Source organism: Aotus nancymaae, unplaced genomic scaffold (genome assembly GCF_030222135.1).
Source record: "Aotus nancymaae isolate 86718 unplaced genomic scaffold, 86718_ANA_hifiasm-v0.15.2.pri h1tg000076l, whole genome shotgun sequence".
Taxonomy (NCBI): Eukaryota; Metazoa; Chordata; class Mammalia; order Primates; family Aotidae; genus Aotus; species Aotus nancymaae.
Genome location: NW_026988491.1, coordinates 10,525,371 through 10,552,529, shown reverse-complemented (window position 1 = coordinate 10,552,529; position 27,159 = coordinate 10,525,371). Strand labels below are relative to the sequence as shown.

Sequence of the window (27,159 nt, the reverse complement as noted above, 5' to 3'; positions counted from 1 at the left end):
GAAGTTCTCGTACTATGTTTCTCAGCTCCATTAATTCACTTATATTCCTCTCTAAATTGTTTATTCTCGTTAGCATTTCGTCAAACCTTTTTTCAAGGTTCTTAGTTTCTTTGCATTGGGATAGAACATGTTCTTTTAGCTCACAGAGGTTTCTTATTAACCACCTTCTGAAGCCTGATTCTGTCAGTTCATCACAGTCGTTCTCCATCAGGCCTTGTTCCCTTGCTGATGAGTAACTGCGATCCCCTGTAGGAGAAGCATTCTGATTTTGGATGTTCTCAGCCTTTTTGCGCTGGTTTCTTCCCATCTTTGTGGATTTATCCACCTATTGTCTTTGTAATTGCCGTCTTTCAAATTGGGTCTCTGAGTGGACGTCCAACTTGTTGGTAATGAAGTTTTTTCTGTTTCTTAGTTTTCCCTCGGCGGACGCCCCTCCCCGACAGAGCTGGACCTTCCCGGGTTCAGCTGTAGTTGCTGTGAAACTCAATCCTCAGCGCTTCTAATTGTTTTTTTTTTTTGGTGGTGGGACCAGCTGATCCTGATCGCCTGGCTCCCTGTCTTAGAGCTGCTGCTGCTGCTTTTTTGTTGTTGTTGTTGTTGAACGGTTGAGTCTTTCCCAGATATTCTAGTCGCCCGCTGAAAAGGCGCCAGAATCTGTGTAATTTCCCCTGCGGCGACCCACTGCGCCGGGTGAAACAGCGCCATTGAGATTCGTGGCACTTTTCTGCCTGGGAATCTCCCGGTCTGGCTTCCCGCTGCAGTCTCCTTTCCAATCAGCTGAATGGGAGACTCTGCCTTCCCGGAGCTCCAAACGCCAACTAAAAGGGCGCCCAGTCTCGCATACTCCATAGCGAGAACCGCCACGCGGGGGCACCAGCAAAACAGCCGCGCCGGCTAAAAGAGTCGTACTGGCGACCCATGGGGCTCCTCCACTGGGAATCACTTGGTCCGTGGGCAACAATAATTTGTCTGGAAGTGTGGTGTCTACTTGCTCTCTGCGCCTTCACTGGGAGCTACAATCCTGAGCTGTTGCTAATCGGCCATCTTGGATCTCTTTCCCTGTTTTGTTTTGTTTTTAATCATAATTCTTTCTAAAGTCTTAGGTTGTTTTGATTTCATGATATGCTTTTAGAAAGAATAGGATACTGAATGCTTTGGTTATCTGGGTAAACAATTTATCCAGAGTGGCTTAAAGTATAATAATTAAGGTGATAAGCAGATTTTGGTTGAGAACAGGATGTGGAACTGGAAGGGCAGTTCTAAACATGTTTGAGGTTAAAGTGAGCCCAGAAATAAGAAAACAAATTGAAGTTAAAAGGCCAGAATTATCAATAGACTGGAATCTGTGAGTTAGATGGGTTAGAACAAATAGGAATACGATTGTGAACAATTTGGTGGTGCCAACAACCTGCTTTTAGTGTTGGCTTTTTGACATAGAGGCTGAGCTGCTGAATGGCAGTATGAGAAAAATTGGGCGTAAGAATTCCATTAATAGCAGTTATTATTTTTTGAGGGCCTTCATGACCAGGCATCATATTAATCATTTACATGCATTTCTCCATTTAATTTTTATAATAACCACATGCATTAGATACACTAGTTTTCCTTTTTAAAGAAGTGGAAACTGACAGTGAGATTTAAAATAACTTGACCAAATACTTTGATTGGAACCAAATTTGTTAAAACTCCCAAACCTGTGCTTTTATGCTGTCATTTATCTTCATTCTTTTTTCATGGTGTGGCAGGTCTTTAGCCACTATTCTGTGTGTGTATGTATATTATTTTACTATCTGAGCTGGGGCAGAAGGAAACTAGGGTGTGTAAGGAAAGACACTAAAGTCAAGATAGAGCAGAAGTGGAATATCAGCTGAGTTGTTTTCGTAGGAAAGGTGTAAGCCTGAGCTAGGTAGTATAGTGAGCAGAGGATGGGAATAGCAAAGTGACTCGTTGATAGGAAGGAACAGGCAGGCATTTGGAAATGAGGGATGGGTAGAAGAATCTGGGAAGTTTTCTCATTGCAATTTCTTTCCTAAAGGAAGCTATATACTCTCCTAGGGCATTTAAAAATAGCTTTATCGAGATATAATTCACATACTATACAATTCACCCATTTAAAGTATGTGCCTTTTAGCATGTTTACAGTCATTTAACCGTCACCACCATCAGTTTTAGGACATTTTCATTATTCTACAAGAAACCCCATTCCCCTTAGTTATCACTTTTTTTTTTTTGTTGAGATAGAGTCTCACTCTGTCACCCAGGCTGCAGTGCAGTGGTGCGATCTCAGCTCACTGCAACCTCCGCCTCCCAGGTTCAAGCTATCCTCCTGCCTCAGCCTCCCGAGTAGCTAGGACTACAGGCGCACACTGCCACACCTGGCTAATTTTTTTATTTTTAGTAGAGACAGAGTTGTACCATATTGGCAAGGCTGGTCTTGAACTCCTGACCTCAAGTGATCTACCCGCCTCAGCTTCTGAGTTTTCTGGGATTACAGGCGTGAGCCACTGCTCCCAGCCAATCATCACTTCTTAATTCCTCTATGCCCGCTACTTCCCAAGCCCTATGCAACCACTGGTCTCTACTTTCTGTCTCTACAGATTTGCCTATTCTGTATACAGTTTATATAAATAGACTCAATACAATATGTGGTCCCTTGTGTCTGGCTTCTTTCACTTAGCATAATGTTTTCACATAGTAGCATAATCCATGTTATAGCAGTATTTCATTTTTTAATTGCTAAATAATATTTCATTATGTGGATATACCACATCTTATTTACTTTTTTTTTTTTTATGGTGGGAAAACATGTTTTTATGTTGGGAAAAAGGTGAAGAGAATGAGACAATAAATAAGGATTATTTTCCTTAATTTAAAATGGGAGGAATAGGTGACTACTATGAAAACCAAACCTATCAGGCTTTCTTGAGGAATTGCAACTAAAGGCCTAGGTGATAGGACAGTTGGCATCTGCTGCTTCATGAATTGTTTGTAGCAGAGCAGCAGCTCTTTTGACCCGAACACGTGCAGTATTCAGGGAGCTCATTGTGTAAATCTTGTGTGTTGGCCAGCGCCATTGCCCCCTTACAATACCTCATGGGGAACTAGAGAGGCCTTTGCTGATCTAATCTGGGTACATTTCCCTCAGTTACTGCAGCTCTGGGTCCCCAGAGAGTCCTCTCTAAAAAGCTGCCAGTTTGTTGAGTGCTGGCATTTGTATGATTATTTCTGACTATATGATTTGTCCAGTGGAGATGACACTCATTTTTGAGGTCCTGACCTATTAAGCAGAAATAGCAACCATCATTCCTGTGCTTTTGGAATGAATGCTGACTCTAAGGCCCCCCCGTATGTCTTTCTCAGCTGTAGAGTTTGGAGGGCTCCTTTAGCAAGTAAACAGTGTACCCTTCTGGGTGCTGGGTCACTTTACTGTTCTGTTAATTCCTGTTGCTTGCTTTCTTGATTTAATCTCCAAGGAACAGAGATACCTTCATAAAATGAGTGGTATGGGTCAGGACATAAGTCTTTTTAATTTGTACACCAGAAATGTTGTGGATGGCTTTGTACTTTGCCAGAACTTTCAGTCTAGTTTAGAGAGTGAACTGTGATCACTTCTCTTGATACCCTGGCCCTTTGGCATGTCAGCCTAACTCTGAAGCAAGAACTCTGGGTAGAGGATGTCAGCTGGGCCCTCAGTTCCTGAGCCATTAATCATATCACCCCTGTTTTACATTTTGGGAAATTGATTTCCAGAGAAGTTAGATGACTTATCAAAGCCATAGTCTTATTTTCTTATAGCTCTTGCTAGCGGCAAAACTGAGTCTGTGATATTGAGCCTTCGTTCTCAGTTAAGTGTTTTTTTCCCAGGACAGTGCTGTTTCCTGATGGACATGTACTGTCATGACCAAGGAGTGGCCAAGCCCTGCTGTACTCCATCAACAGTGCAGGCTTTAAGGTGTATATGAGAGTTTGACAGATTGCAATTGTGATGATGAAAATTTATAAGAGAGAGCAAGAGCACTGGTTTGTGAGTTTGCATGCCATTGACTCACAGAACCCAGCCCCTTATGGTTCCCCTTCCCTCAGCCTCCCGCACAGTGCACTGTGTCCACTGAATATCTTCTTTACTGCATGATTATAATTCCTTGAGAGCCCCATGTTTATTTGCTTAAAAAAAAAAAAAATACTGTTACACTGACCTAACAAGCAGTCATCTTGTAGTTCCTTCCTGAAAATGTTTGATCATGGTTGTCAGCTCTATGCCTGGTATGATTTTTGCCTAGTGTAGTGTGAAGAGAAAACATAAAAATCCTTCCCTCACTATGCATTTTCACTGTTCCTTCTCCTCATTCTTAGTGTATAGAACCCCGGAATGGGCCTTGCTTTCTGACATTTTCCTGCCCCATGACCCTAATTGCTGGCATTTGGGTCTGGCATTTGTAAGATCTAAACCCAGCCCCTTCACAGTGGAACACTTAAGCTGGGTAGTATTTCCATACTGAGACCCTTTTCTGTACTTTCTCTTCCTCCCCTTCTTTTTTGTTGTGTCTTTTCCTACCCACATGAGCTCCTTTACAGGGAGAGGTTGTATCTTTCACTCCTTTCCCCTGTCACCTAGCAGCTGCTCAATATAGTCATTAAATAATTTTTGACATTCTCATGCTGTTTACCACTCTATGATGGGATGGGTAAGGTGCAGGAATGCTAATAAGGTTGTCAGATGGCCGTGTTATTCCTTTATAGAAGTTGTTTTGTGGTCCTTAATAATAACTTATAGTAGCAGCTACTATGTACCGAATGCTTGCTATGCATCAACTACCATGCTGATGCACAAATGCATATACCATCCACTTTTCAATACCCTTTTTTTTTAAAAAAAGTTTCAGATGGCATCTCTTTCTGTCACCTGGGCTAGAGTGCAGTGGCGTGATCTTGGCTTGCTGCAACCTCTGCCTCCCGGGCTCAAGTGATCCTCCTGCTTCAGCCTCCCGAGTAGCTGGGATTACAGGCATGAACTACCATTCCTGGATAATTTTTGTATTTTTAGTAGAGATAGTGTTTCATCATGATGGTCAGGCTGGTCTCGAACTTCTGACCTCAGGTGATCCACCTGCCTTAGCCTCCCAAAATGCTGGGATTACAGGTGTGAGCCACCATGCCTGGCCCACTCCTCATTACTATTAACAACCACTCTCCTGGCTGGGCGGTGTGGCTCATGCCTGTAATCCTATCCCTTTGGGAGGCTGAGAGTTTAAGACTGGCTTGGCCAACATGGCGAAACCCCGTCTCTACTAAAAATACAAAAATTAGCCGGGTGTGGTGGCCCATGCCTGCAATCCCAACTACTCAGGAAGCTGAGGCGTGAGGGGATTGCTTGAATCCCAGAGGCAGAGGTTTCAGTGAGCTGACACTGCACCCCAACCTGAGCGACAGAGTGAGACCCTGTCACAAACAAATACCCATTCTTTCTATAAGGTGGATGGGAGAAGCCATATTTTACCAATGAAGAAACTGGGCCTTAGAGAAATGTAAGTCATAGAGCTGGAAAGTGGTAGAACAGGGATTTAAATCTAGGTTGGCTTGATACCGAAGCCTATGTTTTTAATAACCATACTGAACCTCCGTGAGTAGTTAATTTGCTGAGCATTACTGTGAAAGAGAGCTAAGTCACTTAGGTTCCCTAGGATTTATAAATGAGACATCTGTGTTAGCACAGGGCATTAGTAACATGATTTAGATTAAATTTGGCTTTGGGATTAAAGAATAGAGACAAAGAGGTGACATAAGGAGCCTCTGCCACTTACTTCCTGGAGCTGATTTGCTTGTGCTCAGTATTGAGGAATCATTGCTCTATGAGTGAGTATAGAGTGGGTTTCAGGTCATTTGTAGTCTACACAGTTTCTGAGAGATGATCTGTCCCACAGTTTCACATTGTTTTCAATTCCAGGGTGGGCCTGGGAGAGGGTATGGCTTCGTCTTGGTTTCTGGGACTATTAAGGTGAACTGGAGCTGATTCCTGTACTGACTCAGGTTGTAAAAGGACTTAAGGTTTTAGTCATTCTGCAGGAGGTTTTCTCTTTGGTTTAACTTTAGTTCTTTATCTCTCACCCTGGTTTACATAACTGGGACTTTAAAATTTCCTTGTCTAAGGAGGCCAAGGCAAGCAGATCACGAGGTCAGGAATTTGAGACCAGCCTGACCAACATGGTGACACCTCTCTCTACTAAAAATACAAGAATTAGCTGGGCATGGTGGTGTGCGCCTGAAATCCCAGCTACTCAGGAGACAAGAGTCGCTTGAACCCGGGAGGCAGAGATTGCAGTAAGCGGAGATCATGCCACTGCACTCCAGCCTGCGTGACAGAGCGAGACTCAGTCTCAAAAAAAAAAAAAAATTAAATTAAATTAAATTTTGTTGTGGCTGTAAGAACAAAGGGAATGCACTTTTCAGCAGCTCCTTACTGACTAGTCATGTGGAGTCCCTGTAGTGTACTCGGGGAGAGCGGCTGCCTCTCTGATTCTCTGCATAAAACAGAAGTATTTTGTATATAGCTTTGAAATGGGAGAGAGAAACTTCTGAAGAAAAAAACAGTTGTTTGGGGTAATAAGATTTTGAGGAGGCAGACCCTTCCTGCATTCCCCCCTGGGGAAAAAATCTAGCTAGAATTGAAGGGCATTGCCTCAACTAATTTAGTTAAGTGGCCCCATCCTGGATTAATAACTTGGGCGGACTTCCCAATGGATTTGGCAGGGTATTGGGTTTCTCTCTCCCCAAACCCTCCCTTCTCTCTGCCCTGCACATGTGTGCTAACATAATTACAGAGAGTTACAAGAGGATGGGGCTTCTGTTAAAGGATGTGGCTCAGAGGAGAGAATGTGATTGTGTAGTCCTGTCATGTTTCCAAAATGGCAGCGTTTGAGTGAAATGGTAGGATAGAAGCAAGCAGGCTGGTTTCTCTCTGTAATGGCAAGCGGGGAGGAGGGTTGGTGGCGGTGTCGATTTCAAGCACCTAGAGCACACGAGCATTGGGTACTAATTTTGTGCTAGAGAAATATTAAACTGTCCTTTTGCATTTATTTGTCCAGGTTGCATTACTAAGGATCTAGTCATTACAAAACAACCTTTTTGATTGAGGTCAAAAATTATAGTTTTTCAAGTTTGGTGGTCAAATGTTCAGAAATATTTCACAGATCTAGTTGAAAACCTGAGCAGAGCTCTTGCTGTTGTTTACCCGTGGGGATCGGGTGACATTCTTCTCCCTTTTCCTCTTCCCCACCCCTTTGGGAACCAACCAATCACATAGAGGAATGGATTTCAGTGCCTAAGGAGTCAGCCAATTCCGGAGCCTTAACTGAGACTGAATGTTTAACTCTTAGGTATCTGAATCACAGGGAGTGGCGGACCTTGCAGTTAGCTTGTTTTCTTGTTTGCATCTACTCTCAGAGCCCATCCCTAAGGGATTGTTCCTGATGAGGCAAGGTGCATTGCATTGAACTTGCAGAAACTGGTTTTTAGCCCCAGGTCTGCCAGTAACTAGTATTGTAACCTTGGAAAAGTTATTTTCTCTTTTTGGACTTGATTCTCTTTAGGCACAATGATAGAAAAAGGGAAAGGAGAAAATGGGCATGTATGGTATATCGCTATATATTCCAGTGGTGTTTTATCACTAGCCTGAGGTTTGGTGAAAAGCATTTAACTTGTATTGAGTGCCTATTCTGAAGCAGCTTGTTATTTATTTGTTACTTTATTTAATTCTTATGACTCTGCAGGGCAAATGCTGTTAACCCAATTTTATAGATGAGAAAAGTGTAGGCTAGAGAGGCTGTCCAACTTGCCCAAGGTCACTTAGCTAGGAAGGCTCATCTGGCTCTAATGCCCAGACTCTTCCATTCCACTAGGCTGGCTAAAAAGGCCCTAGAAGTCCTGACAGCATTTTTACTTTATATTCGGTCCTTCACAGCCAGGACCGAACCTTACTGTCTCCTCTTTAACAGCCCTGCTACCAGGGCAGATAAATGACTTAGGCATTCCTCTATCACCTGAAAGTAGCAGAAGAAGACGGTGCAGCAGTCAATTTTCTCCTTCTTCCGTAAAGAAATTCCCATCCTTTATAGACAGCTCTGCCCACCCCTTCGTCATCCCCGTTTTCTCAGACAAGCAGATATATATTTTTTTCTCTTTCCCTTTGGCTTGTGATTGTCAGGTAAGTATCCCTGGTTTAAGGAAGGAAAAGAATTTTGATAAGGTTAAAAAAAAAATCTTTACCCATAGCTTTTCTATGACATAGATACTACAATATTGGGTTTACCCTTACCTGGAATGTCAGTGATATCTACATTTGTATCTCTGTATCTATAGATATAGAGATCATATATGTTTCTATGATCTCTATATCTATAAATCTACATATATAGATATATAGATTATAGAAATATATCTATAGATATATAGATTTATAAATATAGAGATCATAGAAACATATAGATCCATATCTATAAATTATATAGATTTATAGATATGGATCTATATAGCTATAGATTTATGAATATCATAGAAATTCCAGGTAGGAGTAAACCATATGTATGTATGTGTGTGTGTGTATATATAAACACACATAGAGGTAGGAGTAAACCATATGTGTGTGATATATACATACACACACACGATTTACTCCTACCTCTATATATACACACACACAGAGACACATATAATATCACTATAATGATATATATATATATATATATAATAGAAATAACAGGATACACACACACACACACACACACACACAGACACACACACAGTTAGATGCTCCCTTAAGGAGCTTTATTTTTTGCTTGTATCCTAGCCATCTTATTTAATACCTAATCTTACCCAACAGAACACTTTGTGTTTCTCTTCATGCAGATTTTACTTTTTAAAAATAGAGACAGGGTCTCACTATGTTGCCCAAGCTGGTCTTGAACTCCTGGGCTCAAGCAATCTTCCTTCCTGCCTACGCCTCCCAAAGTGTGGGATTGTAGGTGTCAGCCATTGCAGCTGGCTAGGGTTTACTCTTAAATTCACAGAGAAAGTAACTTTTTAAAGGTGAGCTCTTATTGATATTTTATTGTTTCCAATTTTTAAAAAATTACAGTAGAAGCCTAAAAATGTCAGATTGCCAATAAATCATTTTTTGTCATTTGTTATAGCCTAAGAAAAATGACAGTAGACAAAACCATTAAGTGAAATTTATTAAGGGGGCATTGGCCTAGGTGTTTTATGTACATTATTTCTAATTTTTTTTTTTTTGAGACGGAGTTTTGCTCTTGTTGCCCAGGCTGGTGTGCAATGGCGCAATCTCGGCTCACCACAACCTCTGCCTCCTGGGTTCAGGCAATTCTCCTGCCTCAGCCTCCTGAGTAGCTGGGACTACAGGCGTGCGCCACCATGCCCAGCTAATTTTTTTGTATTTTTAGTAGAGACGTGGTTTCACCATGTTGACCAGGATGGTCTTGATCTCTTGACCTCGTGATCCACCCGCCTTGGCCTCGCAAAGTGCTGGGATTACAGGCGTGAGCCACCGCGCCCGGCCTTATTTCTAATTTTTATCTTAATTCTGCATTTGTAGATGACAAAACAGGTTAAGAGGAGTTAAAGTACTTGCTCAAGGTCACTGCTAATGAATGATGATTTGGCAATTTGTAGGTCTGTTTCACTTTCAAACCTAACTTCGTTCTTCAGTGCCATGCTGCCTCTGGGGTATGATCTTGAGAGTTTTATTTGATCATCCATGCTTATGCGTCAGCTCAGATCACCCCAGAAAAACCATATGTCTTCTTTTAAAATGGGAAATACATTTTATATGATAATTTAATAACTAAAAAAAAAATTAAGAGAAGTATTTCCTGGTGTTTGCCAACTTTTGCAATCAGGCAACTTTTACTGGTGTTTATTTCATATTATTTTTGTTAAACTTTAGATCCATACCTTGTTGTAAGTGAAAATGATAAATAGGTACTCATCCTCAGGTATTGGAGAGTTAGGCGATTTCACTGTGAATTGGGGTGAACAGGAAGAGGTAAGCCTTAAAGGATAAGTAAGATATAGGTAGATGGAAAAGGTGGAAGAATTTTCTTGGGGTGAGGAAATGTTATTGTTTGCTCCATCACTTGGCACATCCTGTGTTCATTATCTCTTTTAGCTCCTGAGAATGGTGATGGGAATCTAATGAAAGATGGGTTGGCATTAATTAATGCTCATACTTCTCTCTTCCTCTGTTCAGGTATTGCTTGTGATTTAGCTCTATATAAGCCCACATAATGTTGGGCTTTCTTAGTGGTGTGCTCTGAGAGATTCATATAAGAGAAGTATGCACAGTACACTGTTTCTGCCATCCAGATCACCTCAGCAAATATTTTCATAATGTTTATTATGTGCCTGTTATATGTCAGTCAGTTGGAATGACACTGGTGATGCTGAGATGAGTAAGATGTGTCATTGTCCACTAGGTGTTTACAGTTGAGTAGAATTTACAGTCTCATTCAGGATACAAGACCTACAAACATGGAATTAACAAAAAGGAAGTGTATATTTAAGATTAAAAAAAATGAGTAAACCAACGACAGCAAATGTTACTGGGATTCAGAGATGAAAGGGGTTAGGATTTGCTGGAGCAGTAAAAACAGGGCGCATTAAAAATTTTATCCAGAGTATGGAGTGGGGAAGGGCTGGGGTAAGATGGGATATGGGTAATGCCACTGCTGCTAGTGAAAGGAAATTGAAAATGGCTCATTGCATTAGAGTAAGGTACTTACATCTTGTAGAATTGTTGATGGAGTCATAGGCGAGATTGGGAAGGGGAGATTCCACCGATTAGCATTTTAAGTGAGGAGTGTAAAAATACCAGTAGCTAATGTAAACAACACCAGTAATAATAACTTAATCCCTGAGATCATAATTTTTAGGAAAAATTTCTTATATTTATTTATATTTTGGCTCCCTTGATTAGAGAATGTAGTATCCTCTATATTAAAATACCTTTACTCTTGTTGGGGTTTTAAAAGTTGGAAAACATTAAGATAAATCGGACACCGATTAAGACACCAATAGCCCTTATTGCCATGTCCATTTTCCATATGCATTGATTACTGTGTAGCAGTATTCCTGATGATTATTGAATATTTATGAGGCTCTCTCCCAAAAAAGCCCACCAAGTTAAGAACTCCTGTCTTTCATTTTTTAAGTTCCTGAAATCTACCTAAAACTCTTCTGTAGGAGATGGCTTTTTAAAAAGGAGATTCTTTCCTTCTCCCTTCTCCCAGCCCATAGTAGCTTAATTTAAGTACCTGTGGAGATAAAGATAAATGTGGGAAACTTCAGGATGAAAGGAACATTGTTAGAGACCAGAGAAGTCACAGGAGGTCATATCAGGCCTAAAGTGGAAACTATGTTACAACCTAAGCAAGGAGCAACTGATAGGTCTATAAATAGGGTTTTATCTCCTCCTAGAAAAGTGTTGGCATGGTTGTAGCTTTCCATGTGGGGTGGGGTGGGTGGGGGGACTATTATATTTACTAAAAATAAATGGTTTCAGAAATAATTAAAATAATTCCCACTGAACTCATTTATGTTATTAAAAGTAAAGTCATTGCCTGAAAATAAGTTTATAGACTTTGGCATGTACTAACTTTTAGGAACACTTTGATGTTGCAACCATTGCTTAGATAAGGGATAGAATGGTCTAGCCCAGTGGATTTGTATAGATTACCTTCTCAGAAAATAATGTTATTTCAGCTTTTTCTGCTAGTTCAAAAAACCCTCAAACTCCTTCACATGCATTCAGACTCAAGTTGGCATTACAAGTGAATCACCCAGGGAAGTGGAAGTAGTTCTAATTCTCCAGAAATCTCACACAGTAAAACAGCTTGCATTTGGCTGTTCAGAACAGAAAGGTATACAAATGGGCAATGGTGTCTCTTCCATTGCTATTTCTTTTGGGAAACAAAAACCCTTAAGCTTTCTGAGTCTGTTTGTCACACTTCTGTTATCCTGATTGTAGCCCTTTAAATTGTGGAGCACATTCTTGGCATCTGTCTGCCTGTCAGCTGGCCAATCTCTGACACCCCTGTATAGCTTGTTTTCTTCCTATGAGTATATGTGAAATTTAAAAAAAAAAAAAAAAAAAAAAAAAAAAAAAGGCATCTATTAATTTAAGTATTCTGTTAGAAGTCTGCGAAAATCTCAAATTTGGCAAACAGTAAAATTGCTTAAAGCGTGTTTCTCAAAGTTAATTTGACCATAGATAACTTTCCAAAATATAATGAATTGAACAACACAGCACCAGTATGACTCATGTACAATGTGTGTGTGTGTGTATTAAAGTCACCAGAAGTAGTGTCAAAGATGAGTTAATGGCTTCAAGAAGTGACTTCATTGGCTTTTTTTCAAACTTTAAACACATTCTGGGGAAGATAAATCATTTTTAGGTAAAAAATTAAAGAGATTCAGGTATATTTTGCTTAAAGAGCAAAAACCCATTACTTTGTTGAAATTAAGTAAATATTTATAATATGATTATCATCCAAATAGACTCCATTTGTATTGTTTATGCCTTTATGTACAGGTTAAAAATTATCTTCCTTTTCAGCCTAGAAAGAAAGTAAGACTGGGCATGGTGGCTCACGCCTATAATTCCAACACTTTGGGATGCCAAGGTGGGCAGATCACCTGAGGTCAGGAGTTTGAGACCAGCCTGGCCAACATGGCAAAACCCGTCTCTACTAAAAATACAAAAAAATTAGCCAGATTTGTGGCTTGTGCCTGTAATCTCAACTACTCAGGAGGCTGAGGCGGGACAATCGCTTAGAATCCGGGTGGCGGAGGTTGCAGTGAGCTGAGATTGTGCCATTGCACTCCAACAGGGGGACTCACACATTATCCTTATTCCTTAAAGACATTGTGCTTTTAATGATAGATTGTTGCATACTAAGTGTAAGGTCTGTTCTCGCTGAGTTTAAGATGAAGAAACTGAGGCCAGCACGAAAAAATCCAATGCGAAGGAATCTATTCAGGCTCCTGGGTGAGGTTTTGCGGTCCCACAGGAGGGGCCGGAGAAGTCGCTCGGACTCCTCTGAGATGTGGGGTTTTATAGGGAGTGGAGGCATTTGATTGGTTTTGCCCAAGGTGAGTGGGGCCCAGATGGGACAAAATGACGGGGAGTGGGGCCCGGATGGGACAAAATGGTATCGGGTAGGTTCTGGTGGGGCTTTTTTCGGGCTCCCGGTGGGGGGACAGGGGTGTGTGTCCAAGCTCCCGGTGAGGGAAGGGGGTGTGTCCCAGCTCCCAGTGAGGCAGGGGGGTTGTGCATCCATGCTCCCGGCGAGGCAACCGGCCTTACACTAAATAGAAACTATATTTCTATTTAGTATTTTTCTTTTCAATGAAGAAAAATATTGCTAGCAGTACTTTTAAACTTGTTGTACTACCTTTTGACAACTTGTGAAATCCTAGAACAGGGTTATATATTTTATATGTATCTTATTTCCTAATTACTTGAAGCCTTTTACAACTGTTGTTGTTTTTCTCCCCTTACAACCTCTCAACTCCCTTCTTTCCCCCATACTTTAAAGAAGGAAACTGAAATTCCTGATGTAATTTATATTTTTCATATGTATATATGTATGTATGTTTAAGAGACTGGGTTTTGCTGTGTTGCTTAGTCTAGTCTCAAACTCCTGGTCCCAAGTGATGCTCTCTTGGCCTCTTGAGTAGCTGCAACTAGAAGCATGAGCCACTGCACCAAGCCTGATATAATGATTTTCTGAAAGACAGCAAGATCAGAAATTTGGTAAAAGAGACTTGACAAGTTGACTGAATTCCTTGAGCCCCAAACCCAAGTTTCTACCTATGTAATAGCTTTCATCTGATCTTCTTTGTTTTATTACTCATATTTACCAGTGGGCTATTGTGGTGGTAATTGTAATGATGACGATAGTATATAATGCTCTGTTTATGAATAGTTTAACATATAGATGTTGAACTATCCACAACTTAGAATGGTTTGACTTAACAGTTTTCTGGCTTTACAATGGTACAAAAGCAATACACATTCAGTAGAAACCAACATTCATTCAGTAGAAACCATCCGAGCATCCATTTTTTCACTTTTGTTACAATATTTAGTAAATTACATGACATATTCAACACTTTAGGCATCGCATTAAATGATTTTGCTCAACTGTAACCTAATGTAAGTGTTCTGAGAATGTTTAAGGTAGGCTAGGCTAAGCTATGATGTTTGGTAGGTTAGATGTGTTAAATGCATTTTTGACTTACTGTATTTTCAACTGACGAGTTTATAAGGACAAAATCACATTTGCAAGTTGAAGAACGTTTGTTCTCTATTTGAGTTTGACATGTCTGTAATTTGACATGACATGTCTGTAATGTAGGCATTATTGACTCCATTTTTCAGATGAAGAAACTGAGAGTATACATATTTGACTTTTTCTCATTATGAATTCAAGAATGATTAAGTTAAAATTTTATTTCTATCATTTTAATGTGGAATAGTTATGGATAGTTGATCAGAGTGATACACCAATTGACTTTTTGGCCTAAACTTCCTGCCTAGACATTTCAAGATTCAACAGTCTCTGCTTTAGTCATCAAATTTGCACACTGTTGATGTGCATAAAGCTTTCTGTTGTTTCAAGTGAAATTGAGTTTTGGGCCAGGCACGGTGGCTCACACCTGTAATCCCAGCATTTTGGGAGGTTGAGGCAGGCGGATCCCTTGAGGTCAGAAGTTCAAGATCAGCCTGGCCAACATGGCAAAAAACCCGCCTCCACTAAATATACAAAAATTAGCTGGACATGGTGATGGGTGCTTGTAATCCCAGCTACTTGGGAGGCTGAGCAAAAGAATCACTTGAATCTGGGAGGTGAAGGTTGCCGTGAACCTAGATCATGACACTGCACTCCACCCTGGGCGACAGAGCAAGAGTCTGTCTTTTAAAAAAAAAAGAAAGAAAAAGAAATTGAGTTTTGATTTTTATTGTTGAAAACATTTAGGATTAAATTTAGCATATAACAGTCTCCTCCTCCCAACAAAGAAACAAAGAGTCTTAAACAAGAGAGAGATTCATTTGTCTTTCATAAAAAAGAAGTCTGGAATTAGGCAGTCCAGGGTGATATGGTGCTTTGTGGTTACTACAGATCTAGGATCCTTACTGCTGTTTGCTTCTCTGTCTGTAGGATGGGCCTAGATGATTGCTATCCTCCAGCCATCATTTTCCCCTTTCCACAAAGCAGTTTGAGAGGAATAAAAGAGGGGTGTTACCCCTCCTCCAGCTTAAGAAAACTTCCAGGAAGTTCCATGTAACATTTTTGCTTATATCTCATTGGTCAGAATTAGTCTTAGGGCCATACCTAACTGTAGTGGAGGATGGAAGATGCAGTCCTTTTCTGGGGAGAGTGTGTATAGTAATGTGCTAAAATGAAAACTGGGGTTTTGCTACTAAGGAAGAAGGGAAGAGAGGATATTGGGAAGCCACTAGCATTCTCAGTTCCAGGGCCTATCAGAGTGACCCAACCTTATCTCCCACATGGTAGAGAAGACCATTCTGCAGCTTTCCTGGGATATTTTCAACTAGTCTTTGCCATGTTTTCCAACAAGATGTTTTTTTCTTGAAATGTATATACCTTTATGCAAAGATTTTTTTTAAAAGCTAAATAATACAAGATAATGACAAAGATCATTGCAGTTTCCATTTTAAGTTCAACTTTGAGTTTTCTTCCAAAATTGATTATAGTTTGTTGGAAATGGAAATTCAAATGGTACAGAATGAGTTTTGTTCTCTGTTTTTGGGTTTTTATTTTTTTTTTGGAGACTGTGTCTCATTCTGTCACCCAGGTGCAGTGGCATGATCTCAGCTCATTGCAGCCTCCACCTTGTAGGTTCAAGCAGTTCTTGTGACTCAACCACCCGAGTAGCTAGGCTTACAGGTGTGTGCCACCCCACCCAGCTAATTTTTGTATTTTTAGTAGAGTTGGGGTTTCATTCTGTTGACCAGGCTGGCCTCCTGACCTGAAGAGATCTGCCTACTTTGGCCTCCCAAAGTGCTGGGATTGCAGACATGAGCCACCATGCCAGGCCATAGAAAGAGGTTTTAAGTAAGAATAAAGTATCTGTGAAATGTATCTGATCATTGGTAAAGGAAAAAGTGTGATTTTTTTTCTTTAGTTTTTTTGAAGCCTGGGTAAGTCATTAGATTACACATTTTTGGGGAATAGAGGACTCACTTTTATAAAATGTAAGATTATTGTTTTTTGAATAAATAACATTTATATAAGTTAATTTTTAAAAAGTACAAAATGGTCATATTGTGAAAAGTTGTTCTCCCATTGCTGTCTTGAGTCCCCAGTGTCTTTCTGCTGTAGGCAGTTGAGTGTTTTTTACTTCTTATATGTAATTCCTCCTTTTCCTCCCATTTTAAAAACCACTGGTTTAAAAGCCATTGCTAAGGCTTTCTTTTTTCACTTAATGATATATGCAGTATGCATGCCTTAATGATAAGGACATGTTCTGAGAAATGTGTCATTAGGTGACTTCATTGTGAAAACATCATAGAAAGTACTTAAACAAACCTAGATGTATACCTAACTATATGTCATATGGTACAGCCTAATGCCTTTAGGCTACAAACCAGTACAGCATGTTACTATACTGAATACTGTAGGCAATTGCAACACGGTGGCAAGTATTTGTATGTTTAAACATATCTAAGCATGGAAAAGGCACAGTAAAAATACGATATTATAATCCTACGGAACCACCGTGGCGTATGTGGTCCATCATTGACTGAAACATTGTTATGCAGTGCATGACTCTATTAGAATATTTCATAATGGTGTTTTAAGAGCTTCCTCATCCCCCTTTCCAAGGCTCTACTGTTCAGTGTTTCACTGTATGGATAAGCCATAATTCATTAAACAGAAAAGTCTTTTTTTTTTTTTTTAAACAGAAAAATGTTGTCTTAACTTTCATATCTATACCTGCTCTGTAAACAGCCTTCATTCATATTAATGGAACTGAACTCCTAAATGTGACTGTGCAGAATATTTCTCTTCTTGATGGTTGAATATCCTAACTAGCTGAGAGGATTTTCCCTTCTTTAAGGACCAAGATGTTTAAGATTCAGTCATTTTGGAAACAATCCTTCTAAATTGTGTTGTGTAACCATAAAATATATTTCTTCTTAACAGTAAAATAGTGAGCATTTTAAAATGGTTTTAACATAATTATCAACATCAGTTATTTTTAGGAATATAAAAGACTAATATTTTAGGAGCTTTTGCTGGTTTTGCCTTACTAAGTGAAACCATTTTGACACATATCATCTATCTATTTTGCCTGCTTTTTAGATTTTTTTTCTCTTCAACTTTCTTGTTTCCTATGTTGGCTGCCTCTAACATAGTGTTCCTTTTTCCTCTGGTATTTATTCCCCACTGCTTCCCAGTTCCCTGTCTTAATTTGCTTTGTAAATTTTTGGTGGACAATCAGCCAGATAACCAGGACAGAAATATTTCTAAAATAAAAATAAATAGATTCAGAGAGAAGGCCTGCTGGAGTTTTCCTCCAGTTGAAAATTTTGGAATGAATGTTTTGGAATTCTGGATACTTAGAGGGCCTTTTTGCTTCCTGGTTATTACCATGTTCTAGGACAGCTCTGTCTAATGGAACTTTCTGTGATGATAGAAATGTTCTTTGTCTGCCCTATCTGTTCTGATAGTCACTATCCTCATGTAGTTCTTGAGCATTTGACATGTGGCTAGTATTAACTAAACTTTTAATTTTAATTAAATTCAGACCACATGTGACAACTGGCTGTATGTTAGATGACATAGTTCTAGACTGTAATTAACTAACTTAAATATAGCAAGCTTGATTAGAGTAGACCTTGAACTAGTATGCTATTATTTTATAGTGCTGAGAAGAATAAATTTTTAGTTTTGAAAGGGACACAATTTGTAATGTAGATTATCAGATTAGGTTAAAGTAAATTATTAAATTGGAACTGCCTTTTCATATTGACATTACAGTTATTTCAAAGCATAGCATTCTAAAGCCATTGATACCAGCATTTATTTATGGTTTGTATCTGTGGCAAAGCTGTGAGTCCTTTTGGTAAATAGGGTGAAATTAGTAGCACTCTAACTTTATTTATAGGACTTGGTTAGACAGTTGCCTGAGTGCCAGAAACTCCTACAAAAAACTTTGACCTTCCCTAACAAAAACTCAAAGGATAAAATGTTCCATAGTAGAAGATCTCAATTGTATCTGACATACACAAAACATTACTTTCTAATGGAGCAATCTGTGACAAACAAACAAAGAAATGCATAAATAATTAAAGATTTTGCTAACTGCTAGGAATAAAACAAATAGGGCACATTAACAGAGAGTATGGACTTGTGGGGAAAAACCTCCAACTAGATAGAGTAGTCTGGAGAGTTTTATTTGAGGAAGTGATATTTAAGCTGATATCTAAAAGATAAGAAGGAGCCAGGCTTGCAAAGAATGAAGGTAGAATGAGGAGGGATTTCAAAAAGAGGGAATGAAGGGGTGTGCAGGAGAGGAATTGACACAAGATGAGTGTCTTTAGAACAGTGATTGAGCGGAGATATGATATGAAGTGAGATTGGAGAGGTGGGTACCTAGCAGGTCACATAAGGCCTTAAAGACCATCATAAGGAGTTTGGAAAGAAAAGAAAATGTAATGTGATGCCATAGAAGCAGGAGAGTGATATGATTTGGTGTTTGTTTCACAAAGTTTCTCTGGCTACTGTGTGATGAGTATTTTGGAAGGGAGCAACAATTGAAGTAGCGGGGAACTAGTGTGATACTCAGGAAAGAGATGATGGTGGTTTGGGTTAAGGTGGTGGCAGTGGAGATCAAGTGAAGTCACACACACAACTTGCTGTAGGCTGATGTGAGGGATGAGGGGTGAGGGAAGGGTTTCTGGCTTTCTTAATTGTCAGGTAGTGCCAGGGGTTTCAAGGGTGGTGATGGTGGAGAATTAAAGACCCAGTTTTGGGCATGTTGAATTTGACATGCTTGTGTGACAGCTGAATAGTCATACTGGAGCATGGGACGAGGTCTCTGCTAAGGATATAACGTGATAGTTATTAACATGTTGATGATATTTGAAGTGATAGGAATGGATGAGACAACTCAGAGAGAGAAGATGACTCAGGATGAACTCCAAAGAACACTGCCCTTTTAGAGAATTGCCAAAGGAGAAGCTATAAAGAAATACTGAAACAGCCGGGCGCAGTGGCTCATGCCTGTAATCCCAGCACTTTGGGAGGCCGAGGTGGGTGGATCACGAGGTCAAGAAATCAAGACCATCCTGGTCAACATGGTGAAACCCCGTCTCTACTAAAAATACAAAAAATTAGCTGGGCATGGTGGCGCGTGCCTGTAATCCCAGCTACTCAGGAGGCTGAGGCAGGAGAATTGCCTGAACCCAGGAGGCGGAGGTTGCGGTGAGCCAAGATCGCGCCATTGCACTCCAGCCTGGGTAACAAGAGCAAAACTCCGCCTCAAAAAAAAAAAAAAAAAAAGAAATACTGAAACAGAATAACCGGTGATGCATGAAAAAACAACAACAAAAAAAGCGACATTGTAATATATCAGAAGCTAGAAGAAGAGAATGTTTAAGTAGGTTGTCAGCTTTGTTGAATCCTGCTAAGAGGTCAGCTGAAAGTGGAAGTAGTAGACCTTGATAAGTTGATTTAAAGGAGTGGAGGGCTTGTAAACTTTGTTTTGAGTAGATTGAAGAAATTGAGGGGTGAAGAAATGGAGACGGGTATAGACAACAACTTTTTCAAGATTATTTACCCTGAAGTGGGTGAGCAGGGAAATAGCAGGTAGCTGGAGGAAGATGAGGAGTCAAAGGAGAATTGAAAAAATTAGGGTTCATTTAGGCATTTACTTATTATAAGACATTAGATTTAGTGATAAGAGATTGTCTGAATGCTTCTCATTTAAAATGACATATTTAGATAGAAAATTAGCTAAGAGGTTGTGTGTAGTGGCTTATGGCTGTAATCCCAGCATTTTGGGAGGCTGGGGCATTATTGCTTGAAGCCAGGAGTTCAAGACTAGTCTGGGCAACATAGCAAGACCTACCTCTTCTCTACAATTTTTTTTTATTAGCTGAGCATGGTGGCATGTGCTTGTAGTTCCAGCCACTTGGGAGGCTGAAGTGGGAGAATAGTTTGCCCCCAGGAGGTCAAGGCTGCAGTGAATCATGATCGTGCCACTGCACTCCAGCCTGGGTGACAGAGTGAGATCCTGTCTCAAAACCAACAGTTAAAAAAATAAAAGAAGAAAATTAGCTGATAGTGAGTAGTGAAGAGCAAATGAAGGAGGTTTGAGGAGAAGCAAGAATAGTCATTTTGGGGAGTAGGAAAGTTTACAAGCGCAGCTTTGGTAGGATTACTTGGCATCATTGAGTGTCCATTTGAGGTTTGTGATCATAAATATATAGTGAGGTCAGTCAGCTTGGTTATGTAATTTTTCTCCAGCAACATTCAGCTGATTGGGCATAGGTACTAGAAAATGCAGATAATTGCATTTAACCAGGATTGGAGTTTTGTCAGGTGGCAGTGATGGAGAGGACAAATGTTGAGGGTATTTGCAAGGGAGAGATTATAATTATGGAACACGGCATCAAAGTTGGACAAAGGAGGTGCAGAACCAGAGTAGGTAGATAATGAAAAAGTGGTTGAGATGGGAGGACTTCATGAAGTCAAAAATTGTAGTGGAGGAGATACTAGAGCAAGTTAGTTAGAAGTAAGGGAAGTTATTTGAGAGTATGATTGAAACAATAAAGAAAGATCTCTTAGGATAGTGCAGTTTTCTTGTTCATTCGTTTGTCCTTTCCTTTCCTTTCCTCTTTCCCCTTTCCCCTCTCCCCTCTCCCCTCTTTCTTTCCTTTCTTTCTTTCGACAGAGTCTCACTCTGTTGCCCAGGCTGGATTGCAGTGATGCAGTCTCAACTCACTGCAACCTCTGCCTCCAGGATTCAAGTGATTCTCCTGCCTCAGCCTTCTGAGTAGCTGAGACTACAGGTGCACCACCATACCCAGCTAATTTTTTGTTTGTTTGCTTGCTTTTTAGAGGCGGGGTTCACCATGTTGGCTAGGCTGGTCTTGAATTCCTGACCTCAAGTGATCCGCCTGCCTCAGCCTCCCAAAGTGCTGGGATTACAGGTGTGAGCCACTGTGCCTGGCCAAGATAATGCAGTTTTCGGTTTTGGGGATAGTAGCTCTGGGTTTCCTAATAGACTGGGAGTAAGAGCTCTTAGAAATCACCTGTTTCCCTTTTCTAAGAGGCTAGCTTTGAGATGGACCCCTTTCTCCTTGTATATATCTGGAGCTTGTTTTAGACATCATAGAAAGTAACCACCGTTCACACAAGTTTCTGGGTCTATTCTCTTAATGATATCAATAATAGCAGTGTTTTGGCCAGTGCACAGCCATTGGAAACTTATGTACAGTATGTGTACACCAACTCCCAAACCCTATTATTTGTCGTTTGTTGTTGTTTTTCACTTTTTTCTTGAGATAAGAGTCTCACTATGTTGCCCAGGCTGATCTCAAACTTCTGAGCTCAAAGAAACCCTCCCGCCTCAGCCTCCTGAGAAGCTAGGATTATAGGCTGACAACACCACATCTGGCTTCATTTGTTATTTAAAGTCTTGGTAATGGGCAGAGATAGAGTGCAAGGTTATATCCAAGGTAAGTTTTTCAGTGATTTTTTTCCAGTCTTGATTCAGTTTCCTCAGTGAATAAGTATGTTTTAGTGAAAACGATCTCAGAGTCTTAAAAACTAGTATTGAACTTTTGTCCCTTTATTCACTAGCTGTGAGACCATGACTGTATTATGTAACCACTTTGGCCCTAAATTTCCTTTGATCTGTGAAAAAGATAATAGGGCCTGTCTTACAGAGATATTGTGAAGATGCAGTGTGATAATGTATGCATAGTTGTGGTACATAATATGCTCTGAGTAAATAGTAGTTGCTGGTGGTTTTACATTGAAATCAGCAAGTAGGAGAGGAATGTTCCCTCTTTTGTCTTCCACAGTGATTTACATTCCCTAACTGGAAAGTGGCAACCATATCTACCCCTTCTCCCATGAGTCACTGCTGCTACATGTGGCCACTGCCTCCATCTAGACCGGCTTTTCAGATTTCAGTGTGCCTGAGAATTACTTGGGGCTTTTGTTATAATTTGATTTTGAGTTTGTACGTCTAGGGTGGGGCCTGAGATTCTTCAAATCTAAGGAGCTCCCAGTTGATGCTCATTCTGCCGATGCTGGTCCCTGTCACATTTGAGTAGCAGAATTCTATTAGAGATTGCCCTGTGGGAATCCCTGCTGTTTTAAGCTGAGAGTAAGTGAGAGAAAAAGAGCCTCATTCTTTCAAATTTTTGTTTTTAAGTCAGATTCATAGACAATACTCATACATCTCATTTCTCTAGCTTAGTGTTGTTATGGTGAGTCTGCATTGTCTCTACCAGTCCAGAAAATGATAGGAATATAAATTATGTATAGAGGGTTGCCTCAGATGTCATTTGAAAAATTTTCAGTGCCTGATTTCTCAGGTACATTTTTGAAAAATTGTGCTGGCTCCCCAGGTATACCTACTTCTCCCCACTGTCCTCTAATAACCACAGAGAAACTCATATAAAACAAGTAGCCTCCCATCCTGGCCAACATGGCGAAACCCCTTCTTTACTAAAAAACACAAAAAATAGCTTGATGTGGTGATACGCACCTGTAATCCCAGCTTCTTGGGAGGCTGAGGCAGGAGAATCGCTTGAACCCAGGAGTTAGAGGTTGCAGTGAGCAGAGATCATGCCACTGCACTCCAGGCTGGGCCACAGAGCAAGACTCCATCTCAAAAACAAACAAACAACAACAACAACAAAAACAAGTAGCCTCTTGAATTATTGGAGTCAGAGGCAGAGAATCTAAAATGTGGCTCCACATCCTTTCTGCCCACCATACTCTTCACCTTGCAAAATCTAGCATTTTTGAAAAGTAGGAATTCAGGATGCAAGGTTAGAATTATTGACAATACCTATATTGCTGTCCCAGATAATCTGATTTTTCTTTCTCAGAAGCAAGCATGCCAGAAACTTCCTCCGTGGGCCCTCCTCAGAAGGCTTTCTTCAATGCTCAAATTGATGGATTTTCTCCTCTGAATTAATAGATAGGCTGATAAGCTTCAGAGTAAAGTCACACAGTCTGATAACATACTCTCCTGATAGAATGAAATATGTATGCATTTTAATCTCCGTGTATAAGATTCTGATTCGTTTTAGAGTCTCTTTATAGTGTGGAGTTTTTACACCTTTTTGTCCCTTAATGTGGATTGTACATAGCTATAAAGCATAACTTTACTTATTTGACTTTGATAATTGGAAAGAAATCTTTTTTTCTCCTACCACTTTGTTTCCCTTTCTTTTCTTTCTTTCTTTCTTTTTTTTTTTTTTTTTAAGGTAGAAAAATGTGAACATGCAGGAGCATGAATAAAAAAGATAGCTTAGCTTCCCTGTGGGTTTTTGGTTTTTGTATGTATTCATAAAGGAAACATACCAGAAGAGTTGGTGGACCAGACTGACCACCTAATTTTAAAGATTATGATCAGAAAAGGAACGGATGCGTTTATAGTAGGAATTTACAAGCTCTTCCTTTAGTTCCAAATAAGTTTATAATGGTTCCATCTGTAGGAATTTTAGAGCTAGTTTCAGAGTTTTTGTGACATATTTAAACTTTTCTTACTTTATTTTGAGGGTTTCTTTTCTTGGTATTTTTCTCCTGCTTTGCTGCAGGGTATGTCTTTTATCTTTATCCTATCCCAAACTTGATTAAACGATAACACTATAAAGTGACAATATGAAGATCCAAAATTTCATTGTATTTATTTTATTGATACTTGGTTAAGAATGAATGACTGCCGGCTGGGCATAGTGGCTTATGCCTGTAATCCCACACTTTGGGAGGCCCAGGCAGGTGGATTGCTTGAGGTCAGGAGTTAGAGACCAACCTGGGCAACATAGTGAAACCCCGTCTCTACCAAAAATACAAAAAAAATTAGCGAGGCATGGTGGTGTGCACCTGTGGTCCCAGCTACTCTAGAGGCTGAGGTGGGAGGATCGCTTGAGGCAGAGGTTGCGATAAGCCAAGATCACACCACTGAACTCCAGCCTGGGCTACAGAATGAGACCCTGTCTCAAAAAAAAAAAAAAAGAATGAATGAGAGTCAGTAATAGTAAGACTCTTCAAAGAGTTTGAAAAACTAATCTCTTATCACTGTAATTGTAATATAGTTATTTAGAGTATAGTATAGGGATCTGACTTAAGATTTAGGGCAGGAGCTGTGAAACTAGAGAGGAAAGTGGTGTATAAAAACTGATTATGGACATATAAAAGAGTCTAAGTAACAGTTTATGGAAAGTCAAGATTTATTTTCCTTTTTTATTTTGAAAACAGGCTCAGTTTCAGACTTAGAAGTTCTTACTCCTCTTTTTTACTAGAAATGTGGTAATCTTGCCTTCAGAAGAAGCAGAGAGGTTCTATGTAAAGAAAAATAAAAGGTTTGGGTGAGGCCAAGATGAATACCTGCTCCACCTCTCCAAGTTTAAATGAAGTGGGAGTTTAAAGTGGGAGGAGAGAAAAGGCTCTTCCGTGGAAAGCATGTGTCTAGTGTGGAAGTAAAGGAAAAGTGATTCTATTTCTACCCTAAGAGAAAGAAACCCCACTATGGCAGGTAATTAAGCCCAGAGCACATATAGTGGGAAATATTAGGTAGGGAGAGTCAAAGTACCTGCATGGGGCCTACCTTGAGTGTGAGACTTGTAGACCTTACTTGGAGATTTTATAAAGAGAAAGGAGCTGTTTCAACATGTCTTGAGGGGGACTCAAAACCCTGAGGCAGCTGGAAGGTGGTTTTTGTTTGCTTTTTATTTTGTTTTGTTTTTTCTTTAATGAGTGGAAGGAGTGGAATATTCCTCAAAACATATTACCCTTTGAGAATGTTTAGTGCACCTACTGTGTGCCAGGTACTTACGCAAAAGACTCCATGGCCAAAAATAGATGGGCCAAGACAAGATGTTAGATCTCCACCCTGGAAGATGTGGAAAGGAGATATGATTGGAGTAGTAGCCTGCAGAGGTGGTCAATGTCATATTACAAACAACAGGCCCCAGAGAAAGGACCTCATTCACCACTGGGGTGTGCTTTTGGGTTTGAACATGGAGAAATGGGTCAGGGAATCAGGGACCAAGCATGGGCATTGGTATTAGCATTAGAATATGGGGAATAATTCTATTGTTTTCTGAATAAAAACCATAGGATAGGTTATTTGATACTTGTTCACCACTGGGTGTAATGAATGAAACTTGCCTGGCATATAGGAGGCACTTAATAAATGTTTGAACTGAACTAAAATTAGAAATTAGAAATCCTGGTGGTCATCAGGAACATGGCAGATGGTTTACATAGTTACATCGTTACAGCACCTCCGAAAGGAGTATTACACCTATTTTTTGGTTGAGGAAACAGAAGCCTGGACAGGTTGGAAAATTTCCCCAGGCCATCACGATAGTCTTCTAGATCTAGAATTTAAAGCCAGGCCGTGTACCTTAGCCTGTCTGTGTGGTTAGTAAAGTATGTGTATCATGCTAGGAGCTCATGATCCACTTGACTCCTTCAGAAGCTAGGCTATGTTCATCTGAACTAGGGCAATAGTAATAAAAAAGATGAAAAGCATATTCAGTTTTATATCTAAGTTTTCCTGTGTTTTAAAATCTTGTAATATTGAGAATTATTGGTGGTAAAATGACAAAGAATAGTAGTGTCAAGCAGACATTGTGTGAAAGGAATGTGGGCTCGAGCAGGTTCTGTGTGCGTGCTTGGCTTCTGCAAGAGGCTCCAGAATTGGAGCATAGGGGAAGCTTGGCTCACTCGCCTTGATATTAGAGGGCAGAGTTTTTTGATTGTTTCACTCATGTTTAAAGAACTCATCTTAAACTAATTTATATCTAGCACTAGAAACTGGTGCTGGTGGTTTATTACTGACCCCACCCATCCCTGTCTTTTGCAATAATCTTTGTGAGTGGTGATTGTGTTTCTAGAAGTAGAATTACAGAGAGAGATTCCCTGAAGGCAAATACAGAGAGAGCGTGATGTACACTCTAGTTCAGAAACTCAGGACTGGGAACTCCCAGAGAGAGAGAGAGGGAGAGAGAGAGAGAGAGAGAGAGAGAGAGAGAGAGAGAGAGGAAGGGAGAGGGAGGGACGGAGGGAGGGTGAGAGGGGAGGAGAGAGAACAACAGAACAGTCAGTTGGAGAGGAGGGGGGAGGAGACCAGTCTTTTTTTAAGGATTTTTTAACTCAAGTGATTTTGGGGGGTTTCTCCCCACCTTGAACCCTTGCTCCCCCGCCCCCCCCGCCCCAGTTCTGGCATCTTCTTTCCTACGGTTCACTGAAGTGCCTTTTTGCAGTCCAGGATCAACTGACCGCTGAGTTTGAGCAGCCCGATCTGACATGATGTACCTCTGGGTGAGTACAGAGTGCTGTGGGTGAGGGTTTGCACTTGCACATATAAGGAGTGGAAAGCTGCGAGGTTCTGCTCTTGCACAAATGGCCTCCCCACAGAACACAGACTGCCACATCCCCTTCTGTTCCAAGGTGTTAGGTTTTTAAAACCTAGCAGTGATTTCTGACATTGTTTTTTTCCCTCCCCCTATGTTGTTTATCTTCTCAGACTTAGGCGCAAGGGCTGAACTCCCTGCACAGTACCATCCCCTGGGCATGGTGGGTTTGGAGAAGGCAAGTGGGGCAGGTGAAGTGAGCTGGTTGCTTCAGGAACTGCAGTCTTCTTGGTGGGTCAGGATCAACTTGTGTTTTGTTTTGGGGGTACTGACCTTGATAAGCCATGTCTTTACATATTGAGAGCCAGTAGGTGGCATGATTATTAATTAGGAATAAGCTTTCATAAGTTTTTATCTAATAATTTTTATTTCACAACATTCTTGTGAAGTAGGTCACTCACTACTGTTATTAAAATTGTATGAGGAAAGTAATTAAGTCACAAAGAGTGACTTGC

The 27,159-nt window shown here is 40.2% G+C and overlaps 1 protein-coding gene across 29 annotated transcripts in view; it reads left to right on the top strand.

Annotated features, from left to right (window-relative positions):
* The window catches only part of RBFOX2 (RNA binding fox-1 homolog 2), a 290,265-nt gene that overhangs the window by 107,773 nt on the left and 155,333 nt on the right, over nt 1–27,159 (top strand). Inside the window, exon 1 of one of the 29 annotated variants that reach the window (XM_064367977.1) lies at nt 26,408–26,612. The exons of the other annotated variants lie outside the window; for them this stretch is intronic. Coding sequence (XP_064224047.1) covers nt 26,598–26,612 — 15 coding nt within the window. The 5' untranslated portion in view covers nt 26,408–26,597. Of the gene's footprint in view, nt 1–26,407; nt 26,613–27,159 lie in introns of those variants that run through there. 29 annotated transcript variants of the gene reach the window in all.